Source organism: Octopus bimaculoides, chromosome 18 (genome assembly GCF_046866305.1).
Source record: "Octopus bimaculoides isolate indiv1 chromosome 18, ASM4686630v1, whole genome shotgun sequence".
Classification (NCBI taxonomy): domain Eukaryota; kingdom Metazoa; phylum Mollusca; class Cephalopoda; order Octopoda; family Octopodidae; genus Octopus; species Octopus bimaculoides.
The window spans coordinates 18,039,603-18,054,993 of record NC_142945.1 but is presented as its reverse complement, the minus strand read 5'-3'; the positions used below and the strand labels follow the sequence as shown (position 1 = coordinate 18,054,993).

The 15,391-nt window shown below is 34.5% G+C and overlaps 1 protein-coding gene across 41 annotated transcripts in view; it reads right to left on the bottom strand.

Moving 5' to 3' along the window:
* LOC106882892 (phosphatidylinositol 4-phosphate 5-kinase type-1 alpha) overlaps positions 1-15,391 on the bottom strand; it is a 244,051-nt gene that overhangs the window by 126,630 nt on the left and 102,030 nt on the right. For 4 of the 41 annotated variants that reach the window (XM_052974619.2, XM_089365876.1, XM_089365869.1 and 1 more), the window contains exon 1: positions 2,742-3,225. The exons of 35 other annotated variants lie outside the window; for them this stretch is intronic. In XM_052974619.2, coding sequence (XP_052830579.1) covers positions 2,742-2,885 — 144 coding nt within the window. In that variant the 5' untranslated portion in view covers positions 2,886-3,225. Of the gene's footprint in view, positions 1-2,741; positions 3,343-15,391 lie in introns of those variants that run through there. 2 more of the 41 variants (XM_089365866.1, XM_089365873.1) reach the window with 2 other exon arrangements.

Sequence of the window (15,391 nt, the reverse complement as noted above, 5' to 3'; positions counted from 1 at the left end):
TTTTAAAAGAAAATGCTCAATGTAAATTTTATTGAAATTCTAAAATTAGGCCTCACTTCTATCCCTTAACTTCAGAAAGTTTCTTGATGATAATCATCATTAATTTTTTTCTCTTTTTTTTTTTCAAGATTACAATATTAATTTGTGATTAAATATCTGTAGGCTAATAAAAACCACTTCTTAAGCAAGCATGAAAACGGAATTAAATAAGAAAAAGGAAAAAAAAGATTTGTATTCATGCATTACCAAACAACATTAATGATGCTATTTAATGAGGATTTCCATTTACTGATTAATTAATTATAGCATCATATAGATACCCTCTAATAACATATCATTGATTAATATAGAGACATTGATCCTAACAGAAATAAAGCAGCAAAAGGCAAATTTGCCTTTTTTAAAAGAAAGGCATTAATGCTTTTTTTAATCAGAACAACATTAAAGCAAATAAATCATAACCAAGTTTTTGTTTACAGGATCAAAAACAATACAGGCAGAAACCACACTTTAGTAATTAATATTGTTTAAAAAATACATAACACACTAATTTATTATTACTACTGCTCTAGTCTGAATAATCAGAGACAAAATAAACTGCATATATATATATATATATATATATATATATATATATACATACATACATACATACATACATACATACATACATACATACATACATACATACATACATACATGGTGATTACCACTTCGTTACAAGAGGCCATTCTTTTCAATTAGAAAATGCTGTCATAAGATTTCATACAACCAGCAAGTCTGGCTTTGGACAAAGAGACCCTACTGCAGATGTTACAAACATTTTCAGGCTGAAAAAGTGTCTGGGAATGAAGTCCAGTCTCTGTCTCTCTCTCTTTCTTTCTCTCTCTCTCTCTCTCTCTCTCTCTCATACACACACACGAAATATTTACTTGAATAAAACCTGACTCTTTTAATGGAGGGGTATCTAGGTTTTTTCCCTTGTATCTTGTGTAAAAAAGTTAATCCTAATCTTTTTAAAGGTAACAATCAACATTTGCTATGGATTGTCCTGTATATAAATGTTATCATAAGGAAATTAATTCTTCCTACCATTCTTTATTAAACATGTCTTGAGGAACAGATTACACAACTCTTAATTTGGCACGCCAGAGAAATGAAGTAAGGAAAAAAAATAGTTCTGTGGAAATGTAAACATGAGAAAAGCAGATGAAACTATAATTTTACTTGGAAAAAAAAAATGCCAAAGGTGAGAGAGAAAATCCTACATGAAGCAATATACAGGCTCCATCCTTGCCTCTGATTTGTGGAGGGATCATTAATTCATGCATGAAAATTTAAGCCAACATTATTATCAAATCATTCAAGAAATGCAGAATTTTCAATGTACCACATGGTAATATAAGACGACAAATATCTGTGGAATAATGATGATGAAGATGATGTTCAAACTATAATTATGGATAGCAATGATGACGAAGAACTGTAAAATGACATCATTCATCTTAATGATTATAAAGTTTATTCAGTGCTGGAGATGATTAGTGTAGTTTTTGCAGGATTTTAATAAACTTACACGTTTAAAAGGCTTAAGATTTACCATGTAATTTTAGTTTAAAAGCCATAATAAATTTCTATTTCAGTTCTGCATGCATAAAGTTTATAATTAATTCATTTCTATTCAACATATTTACTGTTTCTGTTTTAATCATCTGTATTCTTAAACTGCATTGAATTACTTAATTTATCAAAATACAGTACAATGATGAGTGTGACTAATCTTGATGAAGTTAATCAACCAAATGTGATGGATACAAGTAAAACAAGAGTCAATATTCATATGGCCATATTTCCTTTGTTTGACAAGTGTTTTTATAAATGTATACCAGATAATTATTGGTACTAATACTGTTAGTTCATTCATTTTGCCCCTGACTTCACTGTTATTCATTTACAAGATCGTTTAAGTCTTTACTTCTGATATATTTGGGTTGTACTTTAATTTCAGCTCCTAAAATCTAATATCCATGTAACTGTAAACTCCTGAAATTTAGCCGAAAAATGTGGGCTAAAACTTTGACTTTTTCAGAAGAATGGATGCCCATACATACACACACACACACAAATAAATAGTTCAAACACAGCTACACTAAAGAAGAAATCTATGTTTACACCAGATTACATAATAAACTGAAATTTTATCTGGCATTTTCTATTGATTAATAGTCACTTTTATGAATTAAGGATGCAATTAAACATTTATCCATTTGTCAATTTTTCTAATGTTCAAATTAATTTAGGTTGATGGAGAGGTTTTTAAGGACAGAGTTCACACAAGATCTGAAGCATTATACTTATAGTAGCATAAGACAATTTTAGTAGCATAAGACAATTTTAGTAGCATAAGACAATTTTAGTAGCATAAGACAATTTTAGTAGCATAAGACAATTTTATAGAAAGCTAGCCTATTTCAGGTGCTGTTTTGATGAATCAGAAAGCAGAAAGATAGCTGCTATATTCCCTTTAGTTGGTTTACAAACAGGAAAAGAACATATAATTCATATAACTGAGGCACCTTCTCTGAACAAAAATATAAGATTAAAACAAAAAAAAAAAACTTACAAATACTGAGCAAGGAAATTAATTTGGATGAATAAACTAATATTTATGCTGCTTTTAGAAGTATTCAAAACAGGACAAAAAAAAAATGAAATGAAAAAAAGAAAACAAAGCTATTTACGTAAAACTGCTCCTCATCCAAAATGACATCTTTTATGTTAGCAAAACTATTCCAAAAGAACAATTCAGCAGGTTTCAGTAAATCAAGATATAACTTAGGATCTGAATAAGATGGTTGCATTGAATGAGACCTTTTTGCTTCCATGTCAATGGGGCTGCCAGATTATCTCTGCTAAAACCAGAAATATCTTCATTGAGAAGAAAATAGTGGGACAAAATATCCATTAACTGGGTATATTCTGCAAATGTTCTTGGAATGCACCAACACTTTTACAGTAACTTGGCAAAAGATCTTTGTAGTCATCTGTCAGATGTAAAAACTTTTTTTTTCTTCTTTTTCTTCAATTTTTTGGGGGTTTTGTTTTTCTGTGTTAACGTTTGTTTTTTTTCTTTTTTTGTTGCTTTTTTTTTTTTGGACAACTGTTAAATCTAGATTAAGTGTGTTCACTAGCTTTATGTTCAGAGTGAAACAGCTGAGAATAGATAAATAATCCAGGTAGCATAGACGGATTTACTATTGATCAATATATGCAATCGGTATGAAATTTCACTGATACTTGTTCAGTGGTGATGGTGATGACGATGGTGGTGGCAGCAGCTGTGGTATGTTTAGGTGGTGGATAGCTTAATATAATACCTGATGTGATCAATTAATATTTGAAATATTACATCACCAAACCAAGCAAAAGTATAAACCACCAGGAAAATTTTTACAAAACCTAAACATGAAGAATATGATGATGATGATGATGATGATGGTGTGTGTGTGTGTGTGTGTGTGTGTGTGCGTGTGTGCGTGTGTGCGTGTGTTTGTGTGTAAAGGCAGTCCTCGACTTCTTCCTGCCCAAAGGGGTTTTTAACCTAATATTTACATACTGTTATTTAGTTTTTTTCTTCTTTTTTTTTTTTGCTTGAGATCCGCTGTTCCAAAAAAAGCTTTGTTTCACATTCTCACTAAGTTTTAAAATTCTTATGATGTATATGTGTGTGTGTGTATGTATAGAAAAGAAAAAATTGTCAAAAGACAGTATTCCTTTAGTTCAGGTAAGAGAGTTCAAGTCATTGTATGACACACATCGGGTCTTGTGAAGGAGAAACATCAACACCTAATTCACAAATACATTCAACCTAAAAGAGATCATTGCTAATAAGATGTGCTATCAAGAGATCTATCACACTGACATTTATAAATTTCTGAGTGGCTAAGGTCTTTGCATTACATTACATTCCATCTAGACTTTTCAGCTATGTCATGTCCTTGATATATTTATAAGAAATTGACAGTATACTACAGCTGTAGATGTATACATCTATCCATATATTTTTTACTTACAAGTATACCAGTGGGAATAAAAGGACATGCATACAAACATAAATAGACACACGAGGCACATATACATACACGCAGAGATTAGCAAGATTTACAGTTTGTACGTTTGTATACAAAGATTACTGAACCAAAACAACAAAACAAGTCAATTAGTTTACTGCAAGAACAGACCAGTGACTTAATAAATTAAATCGTAAACATGAAGTATCAAAAAGGATTAGAAAAGAATTAAGGACAAAGCAAAGAAGGAGTAGATAACCATGAAGTTGTTATCTAATTGATGGATATTAACCCAGTTTCATTTAAGGTAACTTGCACTTGAAATATTCACTTGCAAATTAAAAATAAAATACATGTAGGTATATATTTATACAAACATGTACACACATGCATCCAGATACATATATACACTCACAAATACATATGGACAGACAGACATGTATGTATGTATATATATATATACATACAAACATACTCATACTCACATGCATACACATGTATGTGTGTGAGTATTGACACATAAATTCACATATGTATGTTTTAATGAAAATGCCATTGGTGAAAAGTCTGCATATCATCATCACCATTTAAAGTGTTCTCCATACTGGCTTGGGTTAGACAATTCAACAGGAGCTGACAAGCCAGGTGGGGGGACTCTACGAGGCAAGTCATCTTACACACAACAAACATGCATGAATGAACTAGGATGTTATTGGTGAATGATAGCAATACACACATCCTCAATCATGCCAACAATGAAGAAATGTTACAATGGACAATGCTGGATAAAGGAAATACATGGAAAAGGAGTGGGGCTACCCCAAGTAGTTCCAACAGAAGGACTAGCTACTGGAGTTGGCAGCAATATGGTTGAAAAGAACTTTAAGAGTATAACAGTAGGGTAAGTAGCTCAATCATCAGGGATAGTTGCTATGATACTGGAATATCTGAAGTAAAACCAGACAGTTGCACAGCCAATCAGAAAGTACCTGGAAATGTCACTCAAAATGAATAGCATAGCAGTGTCCTCATCAGCTGTAACAAAGGTAAAGGAGATATTCTACAAATGAAAAACTACAAAGACATCAAACTGATAGCCTTATGGAAAGTTACAGAGTTATAAGCACACTTAATTAGGAAGAAAATGAACTCGGATAAGATGAATTTAGGTTTGTATCAAGAAGGGGTAACTACCAATACCCTCTTCTTAGTGAAGCAACTACAAGCATTTTTAGGCAAAAGCTTGATCTAGCAGCCTTTAATAGAAATCCATATTTAGTAGTTTGGTAACTAAGCAAACTTGGTATAAGCCATGTATAAGGGTGATGCTAGCAAGGTAAGAGTAAGCATCAAGTTCATTAATGAATTAAGTCAGGTAAATGTCCATCAAGACTACCTTCAGTTTATTATAGTTCAATACATAACAAAGGTCAAAATTGGCTGTCCATGAGATCACCTGCATACTGATGGCTAATTCCTAGAACTGTATCAGTTAGAGAATTGGAAGTAAAGTCCAAAACATGGAAACAGCACCTAAACTAGTTTAAAAGTAAATCAAGCAAAAGTACAAAAAAAAAGTCTTTTGCAAGAAAGAATACAAAATTCTAAAAGACCATTGCAGAAATAATATGCAAAAAAAAATCCAAGAGTATAAACTATCAGTGCACAAAGTAATGTAATTCTCAAAGAGAATAAGTGTGACCCAGTATGACCCAGAGTAATCAGGCAGGACTTCAAAATTATAGGAAGCATCCATCCAATAGCCTTTCTCAGAATTTCAATTTTATTACAATTTTTTGAATTATTTTCAATGCTATTCTTTTGAATATGTTTTGGTTGGGGTGTATGTATGTGAGCACATGCACACACACAATGAGAGAGAGAGATAGTTCTGAATCTGTCATCAAAAGATAAGAGTGCAACTGTTGTCCTAAAAATAACCATCCACCTGCTCAATTGTTCAGGCATGCAGAGTTCAACAGCCTGAGGTGGCCGAGGTGACTGGCAGTATAAACAGTATGGCAGTAGACCAGCTATCCTAAAATCCTGGAGCCAAGGCAGTTAAAGGGGTTACAAAGGTCAGAGGCTTTAGATAAATGTAATAAGGAAGTAGGGTATGAAGGAGGTATGGAGAGATGGGAGTGATGAGATGTGCATTATGAAGCTCAACTAAATTTGGTTATTCACAAGTTTATATTAATATTAAAAGGACTTTTGAATCAACACACACATATGTGTGTGTGCAGAAGGGGGTGCTGAAAAGTTCCAGGAGGATCAATTATGATTTTACTCAACATATTCCCCTCTCAAATTCACACACTTAATGCAGTGGTCCTTCAGTTTTTCTAAGCCCTGTAAAAAGACTTGGAGGGTTGGGCCTCCAACCAGGCCTTTTGTGATATCCTTAAAGCCAGGAACTTTTCTGCTCCTCTGTGTGTGTGAGAAAGAGAGAGAATGAGAATAAAAATAAAATAAGTTTAATGAGAAGAAATGAGGGAATTGTTCCTTAGTTTATACACAGGTACAGAAAGTCTCCCAAATTTTCAAGGGAATGGAATGGAATAAAAAAATAAAGTAGAATTTTTCTTGTTACTTCTACTGAAAAGAAGTTCAGCTTCTTTTATAGACAAAGAAGTAGGTTCATATGAAGGCTGTGCATGTGTGGAATGAAATGAAAAACTTGAAGCAATCACTTAACTTCCTATAGCCAACTATGAGAGAGATGTCTAGTGACATGTTTGTCCTGTTATCTTGTGTATTGTGTTCTCTCCCAGATGTCCCTGAAAAAGGGTGGTCAAAGAGGATTGGCAGGACTGGTAAGTCAATCTGATCACATGATTAAGTGAATAATTAAATACTACTCAGACTCCAAATTAGTCAAGGAAAACTGATAGCATTTCAACTCCATGCATGATTGCTTATATCAATGCGTGCGCGCATATGTTGATAATGAGCTCTCTCATGATCTTTACAACCTTCATATTGAAGATGGTGGTGTTTTTCTGTATGTGTGTGCATGCACACACAGACACACACACACATAAATACATCTTTACACAAATGTATATACATAGACACATGCAATCCATACAATTATATAAATTCTGTGTGTGTGTGTGTGTGTGTGTGTGTGTGTGTGTGTGTGTGTGTGTGTGTGTGTGTGTGTGTGTGCGCGCGTGTGCATATATATATATATATGCGCACACACACACACACATGTACACACATATACACAGACATTATACACATACAGATATATATATATACAGGGTGTGATAGATAAATTGTCACCATTTTATATTTTTAATTTTGCATATGCACATTATTTGTTTTTGATTTTGTCAACTACACAGTATTGTAGGGCCAGTTGGGCACCGTTTGTGAGAAAAACAGCACCATGACGCAATTCACTCTGCCACAAATTTGGAAACAACATGCTGTACTGCTTGGCACCAGAAGCTCCAATACAAACAGATGGTGAACACACAGAACAACCGTTGGCTTGCTGTGTCCCCAAAACATGTACAGAGAGTGATAAAAATCAAACACCCAGTCAACATCATGGTGTTTCGAGTGATCACTAGTGATGGTAACTTTATGCCTCCATTCATTTTCACACATGGCCTCAGGCTCAACACGGAGGCCTACATTAAGTGCCTGGAGGAGGTAGTGCTGCCCTGGGTCAAGAGGGTGTCTGCTGGAAGACCTTATGTGTGGCAACAAGACCCTGCACCATGCTACATAAGCAGGAGCACCCAGTCATGGCTGTCAGACAATTTCTGCGACCACATCACCTGCACAGTTGAGCGAGAGACCAACAAAACTCCTTGAAATGCCAAAAATGAACTGAAGGCAAGGATTATGGCAGCATTCACCAACTTAAACAAGGAGACCATCCAGGAGAGTTACAAGATATTCCGAAGTCATCTGGAGGCCGTGTTTGAAGCCAATGGCGATTTTATTGAATAAATTTACTCTTAAGTATTTCAAGATATTTTTATGTAATTTTGGTAAATATATCTGTTAAAATGAGATATCAGTGTTATTTTCATTTTTGTGTAATTTAGACAACATATTCACCACACCTTGTATATACACACAAAACATACAAAGATATATACACACATGTACATACTTATGCATGCACGCACGCACACACGCGTGCGCACACACAGACACACACACAAATTGCAGAAAACTTATTTTAAAGAAATGGATGGAAACCCTATGCAAGTTACAGACTGCAGACCAATGTGTTTGGTGAGGACATTAAACATTGATTAGATATAAATGCTCTGCTTGGGATGATGATAGGAAATATTATTCCAGAGATAATGTTTCCCTACACTTAGTTACGGACAAACAACATTCATGTGGTAAAAATTAAGTTAATCTAATTTCTTCCAATGTGTCAGTGCTCTGAATAACACAGTTGAGTGATCACTGATCGATTCATGTTTAATGCACAAGCACACTCTCATATAAGCAAGCTCCCTCTCTTCTCTCACATATATCAAGGTCATTCCATAAGTTCTGTCCGAATTTTGAATGGAGAAGACAAGTGGTCAAATGTCATATTTAATTGAAATTTAATCATCAATGTACTTTCCCTGATTATCTATGACTTCCTTCCATCTCTTTACAAGCTTTTTAATCTCATCAATCATAAACTCTTTTGGTTTCAAAGCGAAGAACTCTTAAATGTCAGTTTCGACCTCTTCCTGGCTTGCGAAAGTTATGTCCCCCAAATGATTCTGTAAACTATGAAACAAATGGTAGTCTAAAGGAGCAAGGTCGGGTGAATAAGGTGGATGAGGAATTTTTTCCCGACCAAGCTCTTCGATCTTCTGTGATGTGATCTTTGCAGTGTGGGGTCGCGCATTGTCCTGATGAAACATCACTCCTTTTCGATTCACTAAAGTCGGTCTTTTTTTTTCTTCAAAGCTTGGTTCAAACGCTCTAATTGCTGACAGTAGACTTGAGCATTGATTGTTGTATTTGGTGGTAACAATTCAAAGTGAATTACTCCTTTGCAATCCCACCAGATAGAGAGAAGAAATTTTTTCCCATGAAGTTCCCTTCTTGGTTGTGGTTGAGCTTCTTCCCTTTTACCAAGCCACTGTTAACAATGTTTAACATTTCGATAGAAGATCAATTTTTCGTCACCGGTCACAAGTCTATCCAAAAAGGGTGAAATGAGTTCGCGAGAATGGCGAGAAGAGCAGATGTCAACTCGGGATTTGCGGTTGCTTTCGGACAATTCATGAGGCACCTATTTTCCAAGTTTAGGAACCTTTCCAAGTTGTTGAAGATGACAATGAACAGTTGTATGGTTTGAACTAAGCTTCATTGCCAATTCTTCAACTGATAATGCAGGATTTTCTTCAAGTAATGCCTCAAAGAGATTATCATCAAACTCAACTGGACGTCCTGTTTGATCTTCATCTTCAAGGCTGAAATCTCCACTTCTGAATTTTGCAAACCATCTTCTGCAAGTTCTTTTATTCAAGCATTCTTTCCCATAAACTGAGTGTATTTTTCGAGTTGCTTTGGCTGCAGAGTTTCCTTTTTTGTACTCATAAAGCATTATATGCCTCAAATGTTCTTTGCATACTTCCATGTTAGAAAGGGTTTCAATCAAAAAAATTTTAATTCTATTATTCTGTAAAATAATATTTTATTAGTTTAAATGTACACAAATGAATAAAAATAATTTTAAATTCCATTAGACATTCTAAAATACTATTAAATTTCATTCAATTTTAAAAAAGGTAAAATCGGACAGAACTTATGGGATGACCTGATACAAGGGGGTACTGTAAAGTTCCTGGCTTTGGGTAAAAGAAAGTACAGGAAGATCAGTTAATTATGATTTTATTCACCATATTCCCTTCTCAGATTCACACACTTACTTCAGAGGTCCTTCAGTATTTGTAAGCCCTGTAAAAAATCTAAGATGGCTGAGCTTCTAACCAGGCCTTTCATGATACCCTTAAAGCCAAGAACTTTTCAGCACCCCCTCATACACACACAAGCACAGTGTAAAGAACAATGCTGTTTGAAATGAGTTATGAAATTGGAAATGACAAAACAAAAAAAAAAGAGATCATTTACAAATTTCAAAACGAAAGAAACCAGATTTGACAAGGCCACTGGGGACTACATGAGTTAAAAAGCATGGAGATCAATAAGTCATAGGAGGAAATATTTTTTACTAGTATTTTTCACATTTTCATCATATTAGTCTCCTTCAGTCACATTCTGAAAACACAAAGTTTATTGAGAGCTTGTCATGTTCATTCTCTCACAAACTTTGCATCTTTGGGCAAAAATTAAAAAGATAATTATCTTTAGATTTCGCCAAGGTTTCAAACCATCTGTGACTCATATAAAGTAGAATGAATCCATGATCTTTGAGAATTGAATATATGTTTTATTTGCTTCAGGCACTGGACTACAGCCATGCTGGGGCACTGCATTGAAGGGTTTAGTTGAACAAATTGACTGCAGTACTTATTTGCTTTTTTAAGTCTGGCACTTATTTTATCTTGTCCCTTTTGCTGATCTTGTCCCTTTTGCTGAACTACTAAGTTATGGGGATGTAAACAAACAAACAAACACCAGTTGTTGAGCAGTGGGAACGACACACACACATATATATATATATATATATATATATATATATATATATATATATATATATATATATATATATATATATACAAGCTTCCACACAATTTCCATCAACCAAATTCACTCACGAGGCTATAGTTCAAGACATTTGTCCAAGGTGCCATACAGTGGGGCTGAACATGAGACCACACAGTTTCAAAATGAGCTACATAACCACTAAAATTTCAGTAGAAGCTCTGGTCTTAGTAATATTGCTGATAAAAGCTATCCTGACTAAGAAATCTAAGAAAAGAGAATACACACAACTTGCAAAAAATATAACCAACATGTGTTGCTCTGTTTACAACACATATAAACTTCAATACAATTTCTCACCATATATAGCTGCTAGAGCCTAAAAGAAATGGATTGCACCAATAGGGTTCTTTTTAGATGTATTCTTGATGAGTGATGAAAATAGCTTCAATACATGCCTCTTTTCATCTTCTATCTTTTACTTATTTCAGTCATTGGACTGTGGCCATGCTGGGGCATCACCTTGAAGGGTTTGGTTGAACAAATCAACCCCAGTACTTATTTTGTTAAAGCCCTGGTATTTACTTTATCAGTCTCTTTCGTTGAACCACTAGGTTATAGAGATATAAACAAACCAACACTAGTTATCAAGTGATGGAGTGGGACAAAAAGTCACACACAAACACATATGATGGACTTCTTTCAGTTTCTATCAACTAAATCCACTCACAAGGCTTTGATCAGATTGGGGCTATCACACAGTGGGACTGAACCCAGAACCATGTGGTTGGGAAGTGAACTTCCCATGCTACACAGCCAACTTTGAAATAACAGCTTTGAATGACTGTACTATTGTGGTATTAGACTGTATTAGGACATGTTGCTTAGTTTCAAGCCAGCCCTGAAGCAGCAGAGATGATACAATGAAATGCATTCCAGTGGTAACCAACTCATATTTTCAGACATAAGATCATAAGATATTTCACAACCTTTCTTTCTGCTGATTTTTTTTTTGGGGGGGGGGGGGGGGGGGGGAGATGGTAGGTTGTGATTTGCAGAAGATTTGCATGCTATTTCTAGTAGGTCAAGCAACTGCATAAACAAGCCTCCTCATTAGCTCATGGTTGGGCATCTCAAAAAGATTAGAGTCTTGATATTTTTCTTGTTGGCACCAAATCAAATCTGGTTACAACAAATGACCTGCAGAATACTTCACAATTCCTGCCTATCTTCATAACCTCTAAGTTATTGCATTCTTTAAACACGCTGTCAGAGTAGGAACACATAAGCCGACTGCCATTATATCAAACTTTAACAATTCAGCCACAACATTTCCAATGATAAAACAAAACAATTAGTCACCTGTTATGTCTAGCTGAATCTTATTCCTGTTACAGAAACTGAAGGCTAAACTGCCATTGCTCACTGTGAGGGTACCAAGGGAGGAAGGGAACATGGTGAAAATGTGTTGATATGAATAATAGATGATGTTCAGTAGTTAGAAAACAACATGTAACCCACCTAGAGAGTGTAGTGCCAAACTCTTCACTGTGAAAGACTGTTCTTCATTAAATATACAAAATGCAAGCTTACAGTATTTATGAGAAAGATTCTCTTTTAAAATTCATTTACAGTGTGTGTCTATGTGTATGCACAATTTGTGCACGTGTGTGCGTGTGTGTGCACATTTTGTGTGTATGTGTGAGGAGAAAGAAAGATAAAGAATGAGAGAGAGAGTATGGCAGTTACAACATGGAAGATCCATTTTAGCCATCTAAAAATAAACAAAAACTGTTAGATTCACTTTTCATTTATTTCTTAAGGTGTCAAAATTTTCATCTCACTACTGTGACCAGGCCAATGACAGTTTCACTGCAACCCTGATAGCTGAATCTTTTGTTACTTCTAAACAAGTCTAGTTCCTCTCCCTGCCACATACCCTCCTCATTCACCAACTGCTCAGTGTAGCATTTTCTCCATGCCAATCAAGGAGAGTGTGCCACTGTCATTGCACATAGGCTTTTCACCAATGACATCTTAATTTACACTGATGCTGCTTCACAATTCAGAATGCTTTATGCTTCTCCTCCTCGTGTCACAGAACATTGGCAAACCTCTCTTACTTTTAAGGTTCTTTCTTTCTCTTATAGCTTGTCGTTCATTGCTCCCCTGATGTATTGTGAAATAATTTTATAACCCACATATGAAAGACTTTATTGATGAAGCTGTGATTTCTTACAAGAACTATTTGGAATTTAAACAATATATTCCATTAAAACCTATAAAGTTTTAGTTCGTAACAATTCCAACAATGGTTACATAAAATACTTGAAATTCATACTGGAAAAACAATTATATTTCTGTAGAAAATCTGAGAGGAAGAGTCATAATGGATTTGAGCTCAACACAGTTCTCTGACCTATCAAATCCAGTCAAGCTAATTGATGCCAGCATGGCATATGAATACTAAAAGATTATGATGAATGATATTCTACTTAGGCCATCATGTTTATTGCAATAGCCTTTCTCTCCTTCAGATTTATTCCTGAAACTTTTGGAAAAAATAGTAGTAATGTGTGAAACAGTGTGACCAAACAGAAAAAGGAGGCTGAGAGGTATCAATAACGTGAAATTTAAAAAGAGGTTATTATGTTATCAAACTTTGAAAAGATAAGAGGAATTTAATGATTTTATTACACTAATGAAGAAAAAGCACGTCACCAAATGACAGAACGAAGAAAAGCCATTTGCCTCAATATCATCAAATTTGACATGAAATACATGATTGGTATAGATTTTATGAATCAGTAAAGGTCAAGTTGAGTAGGAAGGACATGAAAGCATTCTTTAAGCACACTGTTACTTTCTCCCATGTTGTTAATGCATACAAGAGAGTGAGGATCACTTAGTATCAACAAACAGCAACAGGCAACATAAAGTCTATGCTTCTCAGAAAATTTGAGAGCTGGACAAAAAAAAAAAAAAAAGGCTGAAGTCTGTTTCCAACAAAGAAAAAAGACCAACTGATGGTCAGGCAACTTTGGAAAGTAAAGAAGATGAGAACCTTGGGAAAGTGCTCAAAGAGAATAAACCAGTTAATGGCTGTGGTTGTAGCACTTGTCAATAAACTTATGTAGCAATTTCATGTTAAACCATGCAATATGGCTAACTTTGGTAATTATGAGAAGTAAATGCTTAGTTACTTTACCAACTACCCATTAAGATCTTGATTTCTTATTCATTGTATATATTCATAGCTAATACAGCCTATTTTTCCAAATACAAGGGTAAATGGTGCTGCAAGCTGATTTTAGAAGTATTTGCATGACTTGTATAAAGCAAGAAATTTTCTGCAAGACAAAACAGTGAATGGCTTTCTTATTGGTTCAAACATGCCCCAAGCATATTTGAATTGGTAATAACCTTGTATTTACACAAATCACTGCCACCCTATAACCTGTTTATGGTGAGCCACCAGATAGCGCAACCAGTCATCATATTATGACTGGAATATCATAAGAGAGATAATCTCTCTTACCAGCTCGCAGCACACTCTGTCCAGTTTCTGACTGAAGAGGAGATAACCCCTATGAAATGTTTGCATCTCACAGTCTGGGTAGGTTGCACTGCGAGCTGATTTTAGGTGTATTTAAGACGTTTCTTAAATTCATTCTTAATCAGAGCTACAAACCCTTTTCCATGACCTACCATAGATGGAACGCCATCTGAAGCAAGACCACTCATTTTTTCATATGGTAAATCAAAATCTTTCAAGGCTGAGTTGATCATTTGAAATAAATCTTCACCTCTAGTTGTTCCATGTATTGATTTCAAGGCAAGAAATTCTCCCCAAATGTTGAATTTTGAAGTTATTGCACATATAAATATTGCCATCTGAACAGTATTAGACAGATCAGTGGTTTCATCAATAGCTAATGAATACAATATGAATTCTGCTGAATCAGATTTTAGAGAATTTTGAATGTCATCAGCAATATCTTTAATACGATCAGAAACAGTTCTTCATGATAAACTAAAATTTCCAAACAAATTAAATTTTTCTGGGCATATATTCTCAACAGCAGTAAGGATACATTTTTGCACAAATTCACCATCGCTATGTGGTTTGAGGTTTTTTAGCAATATTTTCATATATCGCATAATTAGCTCGAGTAACTGATTAACTTTCAAGAATTGGCCTTTTAAAAAAGCTTGTCTTTTGGTCAAATTTTCTTTCAAGGAGGCTATCTTGTCAAAATGTTCAGATTCTTTCAACTTTCCATAGGTCTCATGCTTACTCACAAAATGTCTCTATATTATATTTTTTATGAACGGCTACTTGTTCATTGCAAATAAGACAAATGCACTTGTTATCTATTTCACTAAAAAAAATAAAGCTCAGTCCATTTTACATCAAACAAAGCACATTCACCAGCGCTTCTTTTTATAACTGCTTGCCATATTGATAAGGGTATTGAAAAATTGATTTAACAAAGTTATAAACTGGTTAAATTTATATTATCACTTTCGGAATTTTTGTTATTATCACTTCCTGGGAAAAACAAAAGCCAACTGGCTCGTAGTGGTAATGCATGCATTTAGGGTTATAAAAATAGTAAAAAGTATAAATTTTCAAAAAATTAAGATATTGCTTGGCTCTGTAAGGTTTAGCT